Raw genomic sequence first — 20,786 nt, 5'->3', positions numbered from 1 at the left:
TTGTGAAGCTAATTTTCTAAAAATGCCTATATTGCTAGCCAGCACATAACTTTTCTTCACTCCCCTTCATGAAACGAAAAATGACACTAAAGGGACAGGCAAGGCAGCTAGAGAGAGATCTAATCTGTACTCAAGGAGCAAGAAGTCCTTGTGCAAATTTATTAATTATAATTAAAATAATTATTAATCATTATATTTTCCTTCCCTGGGCAAAAATAAGTGCAGGAAGTATTTATCTCTGATACCCGTGGCTGTGCTTTTGAAATTAGAAACAAGTGAGTACCAGTGATTTAAAGAAGAGCTGTACTTTCTGGTATTCCCCTTTAGACATCATGCCTTAGTTCCTGTACAGGGTCAGATTTTTTTTAGTTCCCTATAAAAATGCCTTTCAAAGCATTTTGACCCATACATGTGTGCTCATCACACTTGTATCCCCCAATGGCCACTTGCTCACATTCAGAAAAATCACAGTGCTTTCTCTAACTACTTGTTGAGCAGTAAACTGCCAACATAAAGAAAGCAAAATCACTTGATAGTACCCACTGGGGACAAAGCAATGGAAGCACTTACAAGAACCCGTGAGCACAAGGCATTAATGTATGATTAGATTTTAAATGCAGCAGAATTTTGTAAAATGTACCTGACTTTTTCAAGCATAGTGCTCTTTTCTCAAACTTCACCCAGAAAGGGAAATGTACTTTGGGGGAACCATTTGCATTAGGCTGCTCTGGCTGGCTGCTGTGGTGGCACCAGAATGGCAGCTCTGAAGGACAAACAGAAGCACAAAATAAGGGCCAAGGGGAGAGACATTACAGATTGCAATAGCTTTTTATAGTTTAGTTTTTTTTTTGTTTTTAAAATGACACGTCTATTTACTTCTCATTTTCTACCTGGAGAAAATAGAATAGGGATGCAACAAAAAGTAATAAAAATATTGATACTATATAGAAATCTTGTTGAATTGTAAAAACATGAACTTGCCGTAATAATATTTAAAGATAGTGCAGGTTTTGGCAAGCCTTTAGGCCGCATTTATTAAAAGTTAATATCTGCTAAGAAAATCTGCAATCTTTATTACATATTCCATGATGGAGGAAAATACAGAATTGCCAAATTTTGGATCTGTTGAATGCTACATAATAGACAGGAATAATTTCCATATCAAAGTGAGTCAGCCACATTACAGGACTGTGCTGTGTGGAAATGCTTCTCTCTGTGATTGATAAGGAACTACATGAACGTGTGCAGTTTTAACATCTTCTAGGCAGCCCTTCTTTATGTCTGTACTCTTTTAATGGATTATGTTTCCAGGACTAAACTTTTTCCCATGTTCTACGTCATCATGTGTTTTCATAAGAGCTAGGAGGACATCACAGAGTTTCCCAGTTGCTATGTGGGAGGCCTGAGAAGAGAGAACAGCACAATAGACCAAACTGAAGTGAACAGTAACAACGAATGTTTCCTTTCTGTTTGATTACCCAAAGTTAAACATTTCAGCTCAGTCAGGGGAAAATTGATGTCCAAAATGTTGAACGTTTTGGTTTTACTCTAGTTATGGACAAAAGCAATTGCTGAAATGCTGAACTTTACTATCTGGCAGTAATTCTGAGCTGTTAGCTAAACTACCATAAGTGAAGCTATGTATACCAGGTCCTAGTGACTTGGAGTATCGCCTTAAAACTAGTCTTACTTTATACAGTAAATATGCTGTTCCCAAATACAAATGGAAATAAATTTCTATTCAAGTAAATGACCATAGAAGCATCCTGGGGATGAGGTCTCTCAGAGGCAGTTTCATTCCTGTTGCTCCTGTGAAGCACTGATCAGCTGACTGACAGTAACAGGAGCAATGTACCACTTTATACAAGCAGTTTTATGGTTGCATTGTAATATGAGGACTGAATGTTTCTCACCTATCAGGTAGGAAAGAGGAAGAAAGTTAAAGAGCAAGAAAGAACTAGTTGGCATACAGAAGTGTACAATAAAAGTCTGGTTCTCTCTTGTAAATGTGGGTTGAAAGTTCTCCAAAGGACAGCAGTGTTCTAGGGGAATGTTCTGAAGAGCAGTAACTTAGAGATTCTCTGATTTTATTTATTTTTATTTTTTTACAAAAGAAAACTTGCTGGACTTTTCAATATTGATTAAAAAGTACTTTGAGATCAGTAACTCCTTCAAGATAAGAGACGCAGTTAAGGGAAACCTTTATAGACATGTTAGGTTCTGTGACCAGACTGTAATTAATAACTGCAATACATCAGTCACAATATTAAATTTCTTCTGCTGAATACAATGGACCTGACTTCTAGTAATTTACTAGTTCAAAATGAAATTTATACTGAATGCTTCAATTCCACATTGAATAAAATTATTGTATTTGGAAAGCAATTAATGCTGGAACTAATGAAAGTATCTATGGATTTGTGATCTACATTCCTGTGTGATGGTATCCCACTGCTTTCTCCTTCCATTCCTTATAAATAACTTTCCTCTCATCCCAAGTAATCACTTCCTCTGTAACATCTGCTAAGCCTTCCTGCTCTTGATACACTTGGCTCCCTCCCATGTCCCCTAAATCCCAGCTGCTGGGGAAGAAGCAGCTTGTATAATAGTTGATTTCAACACAATACTTGTCCTGATTGGGGGACCGAACAAAGCTGATTGTTGCTGAGCTTGTGTGACTGCTTTTACAATTTACAATGGAGGGGGGGGGGGGCGGGGTGTCTTCATTTGGGTCACTCCGCACAGATGCCAGTATTCCGAATCTTTTAGTAATTTGTTTTCAAGGCATTGAGCTCTCTGTAGAAATGCAGGACAGTGGGCAAAGATGAGGGGAACACTGTAGGTGAGCAAGAGAGCTGCCAGATGGTGAGGTGCTTGGGTCAAATTTAATCTCCTTATCAAAGCAAAATCAAAAGTAGAATGAAATGGGAGCAAGGGAGGGGTGTGTGTGTGTGTGTGTGTCTGTCTGTCTGTCTGTCCTGTTCACAAAGGGACTCTAAATTAGTGGCACTCACCCATACAACTCCCATCCTCCCAGCTCTCCTCTCTCTGACCCTGCAAATGGCTCCACTGCTCATGCCCACAGCCCCATCTCCTGTTCCATAGTGTCCTCTCCCCGAAGCCCTGCTACAAGCACCAGACTCCCCGTCCAACACACAGTGTCCCACTCCTGTAGTCTTACTCTTCCACTGCTGCTTCTTCCACAGGATGCTCTCAAGCCCAGCGCTCCATGCCCACCTACTACTTATCCCAACAGAGTCCATACGCTGGGGCTGCCTCCAGTGTGTCTAAGCTAATCCATTGCCACTGGTTTGGCACTTCCCACCAGCTACTCTCATGGACTCGTTGGCTGCCATGACACCTGACTGTGTCCTCTTCCTGGGTCTCCTTGCTTCCTACCGGTGTCAATGTTGTAAGGTGTTTTTGCAAGTGTAAGATGTATTCACGGAGTGGAAATATGCACTGGAGTGGAAGTGTGCACTTGAACTTACACAGCTACTGTGGTGATCAAGAAAGCGGAGAGCTTACTTTACAAGAGAAAAATATAATGTGCTAAGTTTTGCACAGCAAGAGGAAGGCCTAGAAGGGATGTGATTACTCTCCATAGGTACTTCAAGGAGGTAAACAGCAGGAAGAAAGAAGAGTGATACGGTCTAAACAACATAGAGTAAACTGGCCATGAATTAATGTAGTTTGGTGGCTTTAATCACCCAAGATTGAGACTCTGAAATTGCATTGTAGGAGCAGTGGGAACAAAAATATCCTAATGAGGGCTCAGGTAGAGATGTCAAGTCCCAGGTGAAGCTGAGTAAGGCTGACCACCCCTAGCTCTGGGAGCAGAGCAGCTTTCTACCTGCATCTCACTGCTCCACTATGCCCATCTGTACCAGGTGGAGCATTTTTGGTGCTTCTTCGAAACTTCCTTGAACACTAATAACGTTGCTTTCCTTTGTGGTATATCTTTCTATTAATGTAACCTGCTATCATCTTTGCCTTCCTTTTTTTTTTCCAGCAGCTCTGAAATGATTTGATGATTTTAATTATTTTTCATAATAACCCCCAAATTCTTCTCCTGATTAGCTTGCTAGATGAGATTTCAATTCAATACGTATTCTCTAACTCGGTGTTTGGTTTCCCTGCTAATTATCTCACATTTTTTTTCTGTGCTAAGCTGCATTTGCCATCTGCTCATCCAGTGACAAAAAAAAATAATGGAGAACCTTTTGAATCCAATTGCAATCTCCTAATTACTGGCTCTGTCTCCAGTTGCGTTATTACCCGCAGATTGGAAGATCTTGAGCCAAATAATTGATAAAAAACAGTGAGATTCCTTTGATTTTTGGCTGAGCCATAGTGACACATACCGAGATCCTGATCTTTCACTTCCTACTGTTGTATATTTTAAGTTCCCGTCTTTCAAAAAAAAAAAAAAAAAGTCTGAGTCATGCTTCTCTCAATTTTCATGTATGGTATTGGTGCTGTTTCCCACGCTTAGACCAAGCTCCTGCTGTGAATGAGTATTTCATTTATCTATGCTCTGAGTGTACTCTCTCCAGGGAATTCATAGGAAGTTAGTAGCGCTTCTGGAGAGCCTCATTGTGTCAGTAAGCATGAACACTTTAATGCAAAGCATTCATTTGTGGTTACGCAGATATGAAGTTCTGCAGGTGATTTACAATGGCAATGCTTGCAGAATAAATAAATAAATAAATAAAGCAAAGAAACACCTTTACAATTTTCATATGTATCTTTTCTCTTTCTCCACATCTGTTGATATTGTGTTGTTTTTTTTTCAGCTTCTCAGTGTATATGATCTTGTGTAATTATTTTAAGCCTTCACTTTGGTTCTGTAGTGCTTGTTACCACTTGGTACTGCCTATCTTACTTGATAACAATTACGTTCATTTAGCAAGTTGGCCTCTTCCATCCTAGATTGTTGTTACCATGCTTTTCATCACTAAGCTCATTCTTGTTCCTGTCTGTATACCTGCTGATCTTCTGCTAGATTTTAAAAGGGAGAATTTGTTGCTTTCATAACAGACTCTCTTATTTCCAAATCAGCTGATGTAGATTTGGAGTTATTACAGTAAGGAGACATACTATGCAAACGGTATAGAACAGTTTCTTTCCATGGAGGAAAAATATTTCATGTAAGTATAGCTCTTGCAAGTCATTAGTTTGAGCAGCATGACTGAAATGTCTTGACAAGGACATGAAATTATAGCAAATGCAGATTTATTGCAACATTTGATCTTGTAAAACAGTGATAATATACTTTTCAAAAGTCTTAAAAGAAGAGTCTGGGCTTCTAGTAAGCTAGGAGTGAGCCGGAGAACTGTTTAACAAACACCTGGATTTCCTCAGAGGTATCGGTTCTTTTGTATTCCTAATTATTGCTTCGACAGCAAAATGTCACTGATCTTGATGCTCCCATTTAACAAAAAAGAAATAACAGTTAAATGGTAATTATGAGCATCATATGCAGTCTGAAATGTGAGGCAATGCTAATTTGGGAACTGACCTGAAGCTTCATGTAAGAGATTATTTCCTCCTTCCTTTCAAATGCAATTTAATGTTTTCACACGTCTATTTCCTGGTCCAATTATTGATTTATTTATTCCACAACTTATTGTTTGATTTGCATAATTAGATTGTGTTCTCTTCCTTACGTTACTTTGTCAGTTAAAAGGGAATGGATATTCTTTAATTTCCTTTATATTATATGTTTATATACTTATTGGGCATTTAAGCATCTCCTATTCTGGGTCCATTTCAAAGTAGACACATTTTAAAAAGTATATTTAAAAAGTACTTATTTCTAATGAAAGCAATGTTAAAAAAATCACTTGTTTAAAATCTAATGTGTTTAGCTGTTGGTTGTGTGTGTGTGTGTGTGTGTAGATTTGGTATCCCCTGTGTTTATGTGAAAGCATTCAGCTTCACATGTTACAAAAAGATGCTTAATTAATTAATTTCTTGCTATGGGACCAGTAGAACCAAAACCACAAACGTAGTGAAAATCTTGTGAGCCTTCAGAGCATGGAGAGATCAAAAATATGTGTGAAGATATGTTTTGTGAATACTCTCTTGGGACACATTCATATTCCTCCATGTAGTTTAGATGCTAAGTGAATTTTGTTAGATTGTTATTTATATCATAAAATTAGGTTAAAAAACCTATTATACCACAGTACTTCACTTAGGCCAAAGCATTTCTCAGTCTAATGGATAGATTCATGTTGTTACTAGTGCATCGTACCATTAGATTATGAGGATTGTACATTTATTAAAGGGGCTTGAGTTATCAAGAATTATATATATTGGGAAACTTGTTTACACTGGGACTCCATCTTAGCTAGTGTTATGCTTTACTGTTTTTCAATCAACTTTGAGGCTCAGCTGTTTCTTGAAGGCAAATGGTACTTGTCTGACTGCACCACTCAATCACTGGATTATTGTAAATAAGAATACTTAAATAGTGCTGAAAAATAGACATGGTAAGTCATACTTCTTTTTTTCAAGGATGAAGTATTAAATCTGGCAGACAGCTGATTTCACACCTGTGTGTGCCTGTTTTCTGTCTATTGAAGTTCAGTGGTGTTTCTGTGATTAAGAGAACTTAACATTACCAGTTTATGACATTTATTTATGAGTAACTTTTGTATAACTGTTTTTCATTTTACCATGGAAAGGTGGATCTTAACTTTTTCATTGTCTCTTGCAAGTAATTCAGTATGATACCCGCAGTGATAAAAATCCACTTAGTTTCAAATTTTCAGTCATTTACCTTGTAGTTCCATTTTGTATATAACTTAATGGAGGGCCACTAACACTGTGGAAATCGCAGAATTTGTGTGATTATCATCTTCAAATTCATGCCAGTCCTGCAGGTAACCTCACTAGGAGGCTGTTTGAGGGGTCAGTACACAGAGTACAGTGCAGTTATGTAAAAGTAAACAGCATGAGCTTTTTGTGACTGAAGCAGATTTTCTACCATTTAAATATTTAGGCAGAAAGGCAAGTAGGGTGGCAGTTTCTTGGCATTGTCTCTGAACACGGGATGATATATATTATAAGAGAAACTACTCAGTTAACCTGTGATTTTACATTGTTTTACTGTACATTTGTTTCCACTCTCTTGTTAGGGGGCAGAGAAAACGTTTTGTTATTCTAAGATTGAAAGAGATATTCTCAGTTACGACAGAAATTTTACTTAATGATTTTGGAAAACAAAACAACAAGAGACCGATAGTGACAAACTGATTTTGCTGCAAACTCGGTTGACTAATCTGAGAATTTTCAGGCACTTAATAGCGACTAGTGTCTTTTAATAGCTTTGAAAGTGATGTGTAATTATCTTGATCTTGTCTTTGACACAACAAAGCATTTTATTTCCAAAATGCAATAACATTCAGATGGAGCTAGCAGCAGTATCCTGCCCCTAGGCTGGCTTGTCCATGAATGTTTGTTCCAATTATGATAATATCAATGATTTTTACTTAATTAGTAGAGTATATTATGCATTAATTTCAGCTTGAGAGTTTTATGAGTACATTAATAACAATGTTTTACTTATGTGGCTTACACTGAGGTTCTAATTTCAATGATTTTTAAGAATTGGACAAAAGAGTCTTGTACGAATTTTGAGTGTTTGTACTTCATGTTCCCTAAACTTTCTAAACAGCGTATCTTGATGTATGGTGCGTAGCATTTACAGATAAGGGATACTGCAGGTTGACAATTCACACCTTTTTTTATTTAAACCTTGGGGTTCCTTTTGATAATTCTGCTCTGTATATTGACTCCCTGTAGTGCAGATCTGGACTTCCTTGTAGCTAAGTATTGAAGAAATTACCGGACCATGGCAAAAGTGTTAAGGAAGAGAAGGTCAGATCACTGCCAGGAAATATTGGCTTGCTGCTGTAATATAAAAGGTGGCTGGCTGCAAACAAGTATCCATAGCTGCATACCTGACAGATTCAAATAAATAAAAACATTACTCACATAGTTAAAGAGAAATAAAAACTTTAAATCTGTTGTTTCAGCTTTGCTTTTAGCTACTTAAGGCTAAATTTTTGAGCGTTTCTGAAAAAAAAACTCAGCATTTTTTTAGTTGCTGACTACTACTGCATTTCAGTTTTACCTTCATGCAATATTCTTGGACTCTAATCTCTGCAGTTTTACATCTTTTTGTGAAAAGATCTTCAGTTCTTATTAATGTTCATTTCATTGCAACTGGAATTTTGGATTGTTTCTGCTTTTGAATATTTGCCATTCGATAAAAAATTTTGAGATGTGCCCAATCTCAGTTGTTCCAGTATAGGGGATATGGGCAGGTGTGGAGTCTCACTGTGCCAGAACTCGAAGCTAACATTAGCAGCTGTTCTACAGAAAATGGCAGACTTATTTTTTTTCTGCTAAACCAATTGGAGAGTTTCTGTTACCCCAAATAAATCTTTATTTTCTATTGCAAAAGCTAAAAGAACCGTTATCATTTTGAGTTCAGGTCTGAGTCCTACAGTGAGCCCTCTGTGCCTTTGGAATGGTCCTGGCAGTTGTCAATGCTTAGGAATCCAGTAAGATGGAAATGTTTGAACTTATCCATGGACTTCTGAGAGTGTTCAAGCACATTTTAGTTTACTCACTCTTAAAGAGTTTCTGTACTTTATTTATTAGCACTTGTTTGATGACAAACATACAGATTATTTTTTTTAATTGCCTGGTATTTCACACTACTTTTCTATGGCTTGTGTATTTGCTCACTCACTGGAAGATAGCATCCTTTGATGGAGAGCAGAGGTTACATGGTAGCTGTTTTCATAAGGCATGCAGATATACTCAGCAATGTCATTAGGCCTCAAAAGTCATCATAGACCAGTCAAGACAGAAAACCTTAGAGAGGATGGGTCAGGGCTCATATAAGCAAGTTTGTTTCCTCCAGCATGTACTGGCAAAGGAATCTATAGCAGCTTCCTTCTCTGCACAGTAGAAATGGCTTGTATGGCATGTCAGGCCTTGAACTGTGGTCTGTACCTGCTGGGAGACATTACACATTAGAGTTTACTGCTATAACCTCCTCAAGTAATCACTTAGCATGTGAGATCACTGCACTTTCGGGACTGGACCAGTTCAAAGCTTTAGTTATATATCAGTCCTTTCATGTTTGAGAGCCCTTTTATTGGGATTTCTGCAGTGAGTCTTTGCAGCAGTGAATGCTAGCTGTGTACTGAACTGCATTAGTACAACTAGCAGGTTTTAAAGGAGGTAATTATACCCATTTTTCAGCACTTGAGATGTTGTGGTTATGCCCAGTTCTAGACCCTGCCCCATATTAAGACAACACAAATTGGAGTGTGTCCCCAGTACAGGCACAATAAGGTTAGGGTACTGAAAGACATACTGCACAGGAAGACATTGAGGAGGGCTGGGTTTGTTCAGCTTGAAAAAGAGGAAAGCTAAGAGAAGAGCAGTGCTAAGTGCCGTTCTCAGCTGCTTAATGGTCATTGCAGAGAAGATGGAGCCAGACATCCGATGCAGCCAGACAACATGCAGAGTGAAAGCACAAGAGGAAATTTATAGATGTTGCAGCAAGGAAAACTGCAATTAGACGAAAGGTAAAACTTGTTCGTGTTGAAGGTGCTCAAACGCCGTAACAGTAGGCCAGAGAGACTGTTGGTTCTCCTTCCTAGTGGGTTTTCAAAACTGGAATGGACAAAGCCCTGAGCAACCAAATGTCACTTTGCAATTGACAGTACTCTGTCTTCAGGGCTAGACTCAAGACATCTCTTCCAACTTGTATTGTTCTAAGTCAATATATGTTACTGAGTTTACATGAAGGACATCATTCAGCGGTCTTGGCCAGCAAGCTCTCTCTTAAACTGACATGATGACTTCTTGATGACTTCTCCTCTTTTCATATTAAACTCAGTTTTACCCCTTCTAATGGTTGCATCACGGTCTTTCACACCTTCTCTACACCCTTGGCATTTCAAATGACCTCTTTGAATCTGTTTGCCAGCTACTCCCTCCCCTTCAAATCTTTTTGAAATCTGATTTCAATATGAGAGATAAGAATGAGAAAGGTGAGAAAAAATCAATTTAACCTTCACAGTATTAGAGAATGTAATCTAGTCTATAACTGTGCTGTCCCATCCTATATTTTTTGCTATCTTTCTATCAGGTTCTTTGTTATATCACATTCAGCTTGGATTTGTACCATTTTTACTTGTTCTTAGGAGACACTGAAATTTTTTGCAAGATCTCATAAAGTGAGAAAAGTGAAAGAAGAGGGGAGGAAAAGACAGAAAAGGAAGAATGGTGATAAATAGGGTAGTAATTTTTAGCATTAGTATGCTGTTGAGGTTTGACCTTGTGTTCACCGTAATCTGCTGAGACTTGCATTGGTTCCAGAGTGGTTTTGAAGCAAGTCTGAAGTGCAGAATGTCTTCAGTTTGGTGTTGCACAGAACTCTCATGGGTCTACACTCAGTATATTGGTTTCCTCTTCTTGGAGCTTTTCATAAAGATGCAACAGTGTGATCAGCAAGTTGGCGAGTTTTTTTTTTTTTCCCTCATTTTTGTGGAAGATGACTGACTTTAAACACAGAATGTCAAATAGTGGAAAATGAGTATAAGAATGAGAAAAGCACATAGATTTATCTTTTATAAGCACATCTCAGGCTTTTTATTTTTGGACTCATTCAGAATATTTGAACTCTTCAATACTGTGTATTTGAAAAGTGTCAGAAGTGTACTAAAGCACATACATTTTGTTATGTTTATAGCTGCTCCTCTAAAAAAAACAGTATTTGTGTTCAGATCACCGAGAGAAACATTAGCATGTGTATTTTATTTTTCCTTGAGTGGTTTAAATTTTATTTTTTATCACTACAGTTACATTTGTTTTTCTATGAAAATATTTGAGTGCCTGGTCTCATCATTCTTTTCTGAAATCTCTTCTGGCTTGGTTAATGCACATGTAATGTATAAACTCCATATGGAGGAGGATCTGATATGCAAGTACTGTGAATAGGTTCTGGCATTGCTTTGAGCATAAACTTTATATTTTTTTATCTGGGGAAGATAATGGGCTTTTAGTGCTTGCTTTATACATTTGGTTGAATGTCAGTTTGTTTGCTCAAAATGATACAAAATCAGCTGCCAGGTTGGTTGATTTTTTTCTTCTGCTTTCAGCTCATTCAATTTTAATAATGGCTATTCTGTATTTTTATAATTTAAACTTCTTTCAGTCTCTTCCCAGGGCAACTCATTTCCCTTGCTCTATCTTTCCCAATATAGCCCAGCTGCTATTCTATCATAGGCAGCTATTTTCTCCCCCTCATCCCCCCCCCCCAAGACCTGATCATGAGCAGTAAATGGCCCTTTTTTATGAATATTCCAATTAAAAGATTCAAGAAAGCAGTTTCCTATGGCAGAATTTGCAAACTTGGGGAATTCTCCTTTGGGGAATAGTCAGCAGTGAGAAGCGGGCAGGTGCTCAGGAAAGCAGGCTTTTACACTAAACAAGAACTGCTTGTAGAAATGGTTCCAAGAGGGATTAAATGCATTTCTTGGCCACAGCTGTTATGAACTGTTGCTGTTATGGCCTTTTTCAAAAAGTTCTACATGATGAATGGACTCCTCGTAGTTATTGTTACATTTAAATACAACTTTTTTGGTTTTTTTTGCAAATGAAAAAAGGAGATTGTGAGATATATATGTGTGTGTAAATATATATGTATAATTCCATACATTTCTTTTGATTACATAACTCACATGAAACTTTTTAATTCTTCTGTGGCTGTGGAGGGACAAGGGCCCTAATAGTTTTTGAGTCCAAATATAGGTAGATTCTGTTCTTTTAGCACTATTTATCAGTACTCCAAATACTGTAACAAATAAATTGTTTCGTTATAGAATTGTTTTGATTATTTTTGCCACTCTATAGTTTCAAACAAAAAGCTTTAAGGAGAGTCTGGAACATTTTGTGGATTTCAGATGGTTTACATGGATTCTTTGAGCAGGGCCTTTACTGCCAAGATAGGTCAATAAAGTATCCTTTATTGTTATAATTTCATTTTTATGACAGCAGGTACTGAAGGTGCCTCTATCAAATCCATGTCTATAAGGATAAAGTGAGCTCTCTTTTCATACTAGAAAATAGCAATGCCCGAAATTAGGCCAATGGTACTCTTACAAGTATAAGTTCACAGGAACGATGGAAGGGTTCAGGTGGTTTACTGTGTACTTTGAGACATGGCTAAGTTGCAGAGAGTCCAGAGGAGGACAGGGAAGATGAGATGGGAATTAGAAACCACAGCTGGAAAAAGTGAATGAACAAGGCTTAGAATAGTAAAACTAGACTGGAAGAAAACAATGAGGATCTGAAATAGAATCTTTTTTCTAAGTATATTAGAGATTTTATTTTCTATGTACAAAGTGAAAACCAATGCCTGTTGGTACTGTAGAAGATGAAATCTCTCCAGCTGCAAAGATAATTTAGCAACAGAGGTAATTTACCTGGAGACAGTTGCATTTCCTGTCATCAGAAGTTTGGAGGGAGCATTTTAGAAAAAAATATATATAGGGAATGCCCTGGTGCACTTTGCAGAAGGTTGGACTACATGGGTTTTGTAGGTATCTCTCAATCGGTTACTACATGCGTGACTGAACACAGAGTGAGAGATGTCAAGAGGATTTGCTCTGGCTTCATTGTGAAACAAAGAGAATGATTGTGAAGGAGAGAATCTTGGCAGACATGAGAAAAAACTACAGTGTATCTTATAGATTTATCAGTATTTCACCTGATGGTATTGTGCAACAGTGAGATATTAGCAAGAGGAAAAGGCACAGATAAGGGCAAAATGCATAGGAGAAAAAAAATAGGCATGAAAATAGAGAATAAAAAACAATTCTTTTATCACCATTATTATAGCCACGTTTAGATACAAACATTAGACTAAAATCCTAAAAACAATTAGAAGTCTTACAGCTGTCCTTAAATTAGGCCTTGCTTTTTGGCTGCCCGAAATCACAATATCCTGCATAGCTACTCTATGTTTCTTTAATTGTTGCAGAGTTCCATTTCACCATCAGCAGTAAAATGATATAAGAAGACACTGATGAAACAGTGTGCAAAACTGTTGTATTTCTTGCCTCTGGAACCAGTGAAATGAAAATCTTTTAAGTATTACCTGCTATATTTCCTTACTGGAATTGATCTATTTTTTCACTGCATTTTAAATATATGTATACAGTGTTAGTATTTTGCAAAAATGAAAGGGGTAAAAAAGAAATCTGAGAATTTTTTTCTATGAGACCAACAATATTGTGCTCGTAGTTAAATTTAAAATCCTATAGAGAAGGGTGGTTGCAGATGGCCTCTGGTACTATCAGGCAGAAAGAGAGACAGAAAAGGCTTACAGATCTGAAGCAGGGATATAACACTGGATGTGTGCTGTTATTCTAGGGGCAATCATAAGGGCTGAGAGCTTCTATTTTCTGAACATGATGCTGAGGGGACAGATTATCCCCAGTACTGCTTCTGACCTTTGCATGAGTTCTTGTCATACTATCACTTCTATATATCTAGGTCAAAACTCATCCAGGCCAGACTCCATAATCTAGGTAAGCCCCATTGAAAGTATAGTGTACTTCAAAGTGTAGTTAACTAGGAAAAATATTTCCTTTAAACAGATTTCAAACACTAGTAATACTGTTTTGGTTTAGTCTTATTGCGTTACATAATTTGCATGAGCACTTTAAATAATAATTTATTCATAATATCTATTTTGTGTCTTTCTTTTGGCCCATATATTGTTTTCTTTGTCATAGCCCTGTATAGTCGATTTTACTTCATTTACACCAACTGTACCTAAAAAAGAGATTCACAAAGTAGGGGAAGGTGAAAATGTTTAGTGAAATAATTTATCTTCACTCTAATTTAAGTTTGACTGTTAAACTCAACTGTTTTGAGAATGAATATTGTCTTTTTGCATGACTGGTTTTATCACAGAATCACAGAATCATAGAGGTTGGAAGGGACCTCCAGAGATCATGGAGTCCAACCCCCCTGCCAAAGCAGGTTCCCTATACCAGATCACACAAGTAGGTGTACAGGCAGGTCTTGAATATCTCCAGAGAAGGAGACTCCACAACCTCCCTGGGCAGCCTGTTCCAGTGCTCTGTCACCCTCACCGTAAAGAAGTTCTTGCGCAAATTTGTGCGGAACTTCCTGTGCTGCAGTTTCTGGCTGTTTCCCCTTGTTCAGTCTCCACACACTGCTGAAAACAGCCTGGCCTCTCCACTCTGTCCCCCACATCTTAGATATTTATAGACCTGGATCAGGTCCCCTATTAATTTTAGTGTTACTATTACTTACGTTAGACAAGAAAAACTATCAAAATAAAATAAGATTCATATTATTTAGGGGAAAGAAAAAGCTCATGACTGTGATAAATTTGTTTCTTCAAAAGATCTTCTTGTGACCTATTTTGTCTGCAAGTTCTTGTATCTGGGAAGATTGTTTCTGTTGGCTAGCCAAATTTCAAAATGATAGAGTGAGATTAATAATATGGATATGATATTTCCGTGCTCCATTGATTTATGGTGCTCCAAATCTCCAAACACTCACCTATCTTAGTCATTTTTCTTCTGAGAACAATGACAAACGTTTCTCACATGTATGAGTGTTTGCAAGAATGATCATCTTTAAGTGAAGCTGATTAGCAGTGTGTTAAAAAGAAAGAATATCTCCTGTGAATGCATCATCAGAATACTTCAGATGAATCAGATATCTAGGGGCATGATCCATTAATAGGGAATTGTAGAAAGAAAGGTTTAAGAAATATTGTTTTCTGAAATGTAGTAACAGATCGTGTCCCTTGCTCTTTTCTATTACAATGTGCAGTAGCTTAAGCATTTTAACTTTAGACTTCATTTCAACCCACTGTGGGCTTACAGAAATTGCCTGAGGCTGAGATTTCATGACTCCCTTGAGCTGATCCATGGTCTGGTGGCTCCCGGAAACAACAGCCTTGGTCTGCCTCATTGTGCCAAGATTCCTCCCTTGTGCCATACATTAGCAGCAGGATAATTGCCAGGTGACTTGAGGCAGGGGACTGGTCTTATTAATACTTCATTTTATTCTTTTACTTCTTTCTAAAGTAGGTTATGTACAGGCCGACAGCATTCTCCCATTGGAAATGGTAATGCTGCATGGAGGGCTACTGCACAAGGGGTCTAATATGCAGATAGTCATTGTTCTTCCCTCTGGTGAGAATACACCTGAATATACTACATTTGGTGTGTGGGGATCCCTGCTTCAGAAAACACAGTGAGACATCAGAGTGACCTAGCACAGGGCCATCAGGTCAGGAGAGCTTGACCTACAAAGAAAATACTTGAAGAAGCTGGGCTGATTTATTCCAGTAAAGTAGAGATCTACTAGCAACCTATGTATGTCTGAAGAACTACAGAAATGATGGAGCCAGAGTCTTTTTGACAGTCATATAAAAAGGAAGAGAGGCCACAAACAACAGGTTGAGAGACAGGGTAGGACTGTAGAAGACTGAAACAGCACTGAAGTAGATTGCTGGCTCCATCCCTGGTGATTTCCAGGAGGTGGCTCTCAAAGCCCCATCTGAGCTGAACATGAGTGGAAGCAGCCTTATTACAGCAGAAGGCTGAGCTAGGACATTTCAAGAGCTCGTTTGTCAGTGCATGCTTCTGCCTTGTCATGAATATTACTGTGAAGACAGAGCCTATGTCTAAGACCTTGCACAACGCACAAAAAAAAGTGTGCACTTACAAAAAGTGATTTACCTAATCCTAATATAGAGTTCCACTAATTAACAGATCTTTAAATATTAATTTATGTTTGAAACATGAATGAGAGAATAACGGGTGATTTACCCAATCTTAGGTCACATGCATCTCAGCCTCAGTATTGTCATTTCACATGATAAAGTAGTAACTTTTTAACTGTTGTCATTCCTTGGTTGCTGCCATCCCAGAGCTCAAATTTAAATTAGATTGAAAGGAAAAATTCCTAATTAATTCAGGTATTGAGTAATTAGCTATCTTCCTGAGAGAGTTGTTCTACCAAGATGCAACAATTTCCTTCCAGAAGAGAGAGAGAGGGAAAAAAAAAAAAAAAAAAGTGGAAATATGCTTCAATGTCTAGCTTTTTTACAAGATTTTAAGATGTCTGTATTTATAAAAAATGTAAATGTAGAAATTTCTGAGTGTGATATTCAGATAGGCTTGGAAATGTATGACATGGAATCTTTCAACAATTACCACAGGATATGTGGATCTAAATAGACTTAATTATTTCCCACTTCATATGGAAAGGGAAGAGGCACCTAGCCTACCCATAAACTCAGGAGCTTAAACAACACCTGGAAGAAAGCCAAAACAATTGGTTGTCCATCAGCGGTTGTGCAGAGAGCTGGCAATCTTCTGGGCGACTTCCTGGCACCAGTCTTATCTGTAAGCCTTATTTTGAGTTAGGCTGTTGTGCTGCAGATTTATAACAGTGCTGTGGTATATTAAGGTCCTTGAAAGCCTCTGGAGGAGGGCACCAAAACTGATAGAAGGGCTGGGGCAAGCTGAGGACATGGGGGTTGTCTAAGAGAAGAGCAGGACAAGAGGTGATCTCATTGCTCTCTGCAGCTCCTGAAGGAGGGAGGGAAGCAGAGGGAGATGGCAGAAGTCTCTGATCCTGGGAACTGATGGCAGGATGGGAATGGCACAGGGGAGGGTCAGAATGGGCACTGGGAAACCTTTCTGTATTGTCAGACATTGGAACAGGCTTCCTAGAGAGGTATTTGATGCTCCATGCCTGTCAGTATGCAAGAGGCATATGCATAATGTTGTTAATGCACTTCAACTTTTGCTTAACCCTGAACAGCTCAGACAGTTGGAATAGATGATATATGATAGTTGAAACAGATGACCTTTCCAACTGAACTGTTCTGTTTGGTATTGGCACTGAGGTACACTGATGGGGAGAAGAGGGAAGCTACTAATTTGTGCTATTGAGTGGGGACCTTTGGAAAATGGTGTTGAGGGCTGCAAAAAATGTCAGGCAATCTCTTTCGGCTGTAGCAAACCAGTGAAGCAGTTGTTAGCAGGACATAGAGGATCAGCAAAAAGCTACAAGCTCAGAAACTGAGTTCCAGCTTGTTCTTCCTTGTCAATCAAGACAATAAAGTGCAGACAGACAGGCAGCCCCTCTCAGTCCAACCTCAGAAAGTCTTTGAATTAAAAGTGAAAAAAATCTGTGTTGTTTTCTCTGCATCACTCCAGATTGCGACAAGTGCAGTTTTCATACAGCAGTGAAAGAAAGAGCCTTGTGCTATCTGCCATAAACTTTTTATGCTTTTTGCTGGTGGGTTTTCCCAAGACAGCCATTGGGGTGCTGTTTACAGTTTGTTTGCAGTTTGTCACTGCTGCTGGATCTGTCAGAAGACCAGTCAACAGCATGTTTCACAGTGCCGGCCTGCATCAAAATTAATTCCTCTTTTCTTTCGTGCAACTTTATCAAGTTTTAAAAACTGTACTCTGCCTAACAACAGTAGTTGAGTTGCCTGAATAAACATTACTTTTCTCATTCCTTCCCATCATACACTACAACCTCTGACAGTATTAAAAAAGCAACAACTATAATTTTTTAAAACATGTGAAAGACGTAGGGTCAAGTATCTTTACAACAGTGGGCTATTTTGTTACAGACTCTTATCTGTACAGAGAAAGGACTTCTAAATAACTGGCAATATCACAGTGGCACTATAAAAATCAAATCATCTCAGTGTATGCATTTCATTTTTTATGTTTCTGTTGTTTGTTTGTTTGTTTTTCTTAAAATCACAGCCAAAGTATGGTCTTCCATTTGGCATTCAAGAACAGAAAAAAATATCAACAGGCTTTTGGGTTAAGGGATTTGCATATAACCAGGAACACTGAACTGTTGGGGTTTTTTATATTTTAATTTATATTAAAATATACACGTACTTGTGTGCCTGTGTATATGTATATTTGCTTCATAATACTTTTTGCTGTTGGAGTTATTGCTTTTCATCTGAGTGTTAAGATGGAGATTCCAGGTAGTTGTGACTGTAAAATACACTGCGCTGCTTTGAAGACTTTTTCCAGCTTTATCAGAATTATCTGCCAGCTTGATTGCAGTCCCTGTGATTTCATTTGATTCTGTTGCTTGGGTTTTAATTAACAGCTTTGTACTGCAGCTCAATGCTAATACCTGACAAAACTCAATCTTAAGCAAAGAATGCTTAAACTGTTTCCTTTTTATGTGCACATATTTCTACATTTTGCAATGTAATTTTTAAGACAGCCAGCTTCCAAATAGTGATGTGTAAAGAAAATAATAATTGCACATTTAGAGACTGTGTGTTTATTATAATAAAGCTGTACTTCCCTCTTTTCTATAATCGAATATTTTGTATGATATCACAACACTTTTACGTTGACTATTTGACTTATTCATTCACCTGGGAGGACTTGGACATCTTTCATGAGAAAGGAATGTAATACCTTTGTCACTTTTACTGTTTATTGCCTCCAATGATAAAATATTAAGAGGCTTAAGCTCTTTATTTGAGTGGCTTCAGTCACTGATCTACAGCTACAAATACAGAAAAGTTACACAAAACTGGAAAGTCCTGCTACCTGCACTTGGTTGGAATATGTAGAGGTGATAGTGACATAAGTAAAACTAGAAACTTTTATGGTTCTGTTTAGAAAATGTTGTTTTGCAAAAACTCTTTTAAAAGTTATGTTGCCACTGTTAAAGAAATAGATGCTGAAAATGGAATTTCATTTTCCATGCTAAACCTGAGTTCCATACGGTTTGTTTTATTTGGATGGAGTTACAACTTCATAACTCTACGCCACACATCTTAAAAACAAGAAATCATAATTTTTCTCTTTTTCTTTTCAGAGTCACAGTGTACACTCTGTGGGGAGCCTGAAGGTGAGCATATTTTCCTCTTCGTATTTTTCAAAGCAACTAGTGGTGAATGCTTGACTGAAATGTCACAAGTGCGAGAGACTGGAAATGGTATCTGAATGATGAGAATGAATGAACGACTTTCTTCCCTATGTTAGATGGCAAAAATGAAACAAATTAAGCTGAGTAAAGCACGGTATGTGCTCCAGGCAGGAAATATCTTAAAGGACAAATATTCCATTAGAGCAAAAAAGGAAATATTTACTTCTTATTCATGTTTGTGTTTGTCAAACTGATTTGAGGTAAGAGACAGTGTGAAGAGTCATCTGAGGACATCGCTTTGCAGATGGAAAACAAAAGTATTGGAAATAAAAGGGAAAATGAGAAAATATTTTTATATTTGATATGATTTACAGAGAACAGAGAGGCTAACACATTTTAGCAGGTGAAGCGAATAAATATTGTTTTTGAAATAAGTATAATTAAGCAATAATTGTTATGCAGTGCAAATATATGCCCAAGTGATGATGTTTGGTGGTTGTTATTTTTTCCCCAAGTGATTAACTAAATGCCATGGCGAGACCCACAGTTTATCTAAATAAACACTGCAGTAATAAGACTGTGATTTTTGAGGTGGGTCATTACTTTAGAACATCTTTCTCTCCCTTTCTCTTTCTTCTCTTTTTCTCCTTTACACACATATTGGTGCTGTTTTAAGAAAATGTCAAAAAAATTAACCTTAGTTTCAGATCAACCATCTGGAGTCTTTCTAAGAAAAGCAGTCCAAAATAGCAAATGTAACTGCTGAAGCAAAGTATGTTCTTCAAAAAAAAAAAAAAAAAAAAAAAAATATATATATATATATATATATATATTTATATATAGATTATATGTTTTGTTTTCTCAAAGAGGTTCGGCTTTATATCTTGAAAAATTTCTGAAAAACAATTCAAACTTTTAATTTTGAAGGTGAAGTCTGAAAGTGAAAGACTTTGAGACCTTGCGGCTATGATATAACTCAGTAAATTTATCATCCATTATCTGCTGGGAAAATAAAATGTTTTAGATTTTCTTTGGACTTTGCATTCCTTTTATAAATAGGCATTTCTTATTTAGTTTGTTTTCATTGTGTTGTATTTGATAAATTCATAATACCACAGATGAATATATGGGAAAGAAAAATAAGACAGATGTTTATTTGCCTTTTATGAGATACACCTTTCATAATAGGGTTGTCCAACTCAGAAGTTATACAGAAGATTAGTTCTCTTTTATTGCATACTATGCCTGCTGTATCATTCTCCTTTCTTTTTGTTACTGTTCCTTAATACTACTTCCGCATTTCAAACTTTATGTATAAGGATGGTTTAAAAAGGGAATTAAAATAAAATGAAATAAAGCAGTAGTAAAAATATTTAATGTGGATGCAGCTAAAACCGTATAATCAGAAGATAACAATATGCATTGCTGTAGGAATGGTCCTCAGGAACATAATGCTATTTTCAGTTGTGTAGAAATGAACTAACCCAAGAATGATGTCTCTTGGTTCACCAAATTCCCCACTCAAATTCAGCATTACTGTAATGCTACTTATTAATTCGATTAATTCTCCCCTCTTCGTGGGGAGCCCTTTACAAAGATTTGGCAGTTACTTCTGTAGTTCAGGAAGCAAGTTTGTTTATCTGCACGCATTGCCGCACATCTGCAGGACAATTTAGATGCAGATGTTTTACAGAATAAAAAAGATCTGCTGTGGGAAGGAGATGTAAATTATCAATAATAAACATTTCACATCGTGGTCATTCAAAGGTATTGCC

General features: G+C 37.4%; 1 protein-coding gene across 2 annotated transcripts in view; it reads left to right on the top strand.

Moving 5' to 3' along the window:
• Window positions 1-20,786, top strand: part of DLGAP2 (DLG associated protein 2) — a 454,788-nt gene that overhangs the window by 204,079 nt on the left and 229,923 nt on the right. For both annotated transcript variants that reach the window (XM_085217936.1, XM_085217937.1), the window contains exon 3: window positions 18,961-18,993. In XM_085217936.1, coding sequence (XP_085074062.1) covers window positions 18,961-18,993 — 33 coding nt within the window. The remainder of the gene's footprint in view (window positions 1-18,960; window positions 18,994-20,786) is intronic.

Source organism: Meleagris gallopavo, chromosome 2 (genome assembly GCF_905368555.1).
Source record: "Meleagris gallopavo chromosome 2, MGAL_WU_HG_1.1, whole genome shotgun sequence".
Classification (NCBI taxonomy): domain Eukaryota; kingdom Metazoa; phylum Chordata; class Aves; order Galliformes; family Phasianidae; genus Meleagris; species Meleagris gallopavo.
Note: the sequence above shows the minus strand (reverse complement) of the source record. Positions and strands in the feature narration are given on the sequence as shown.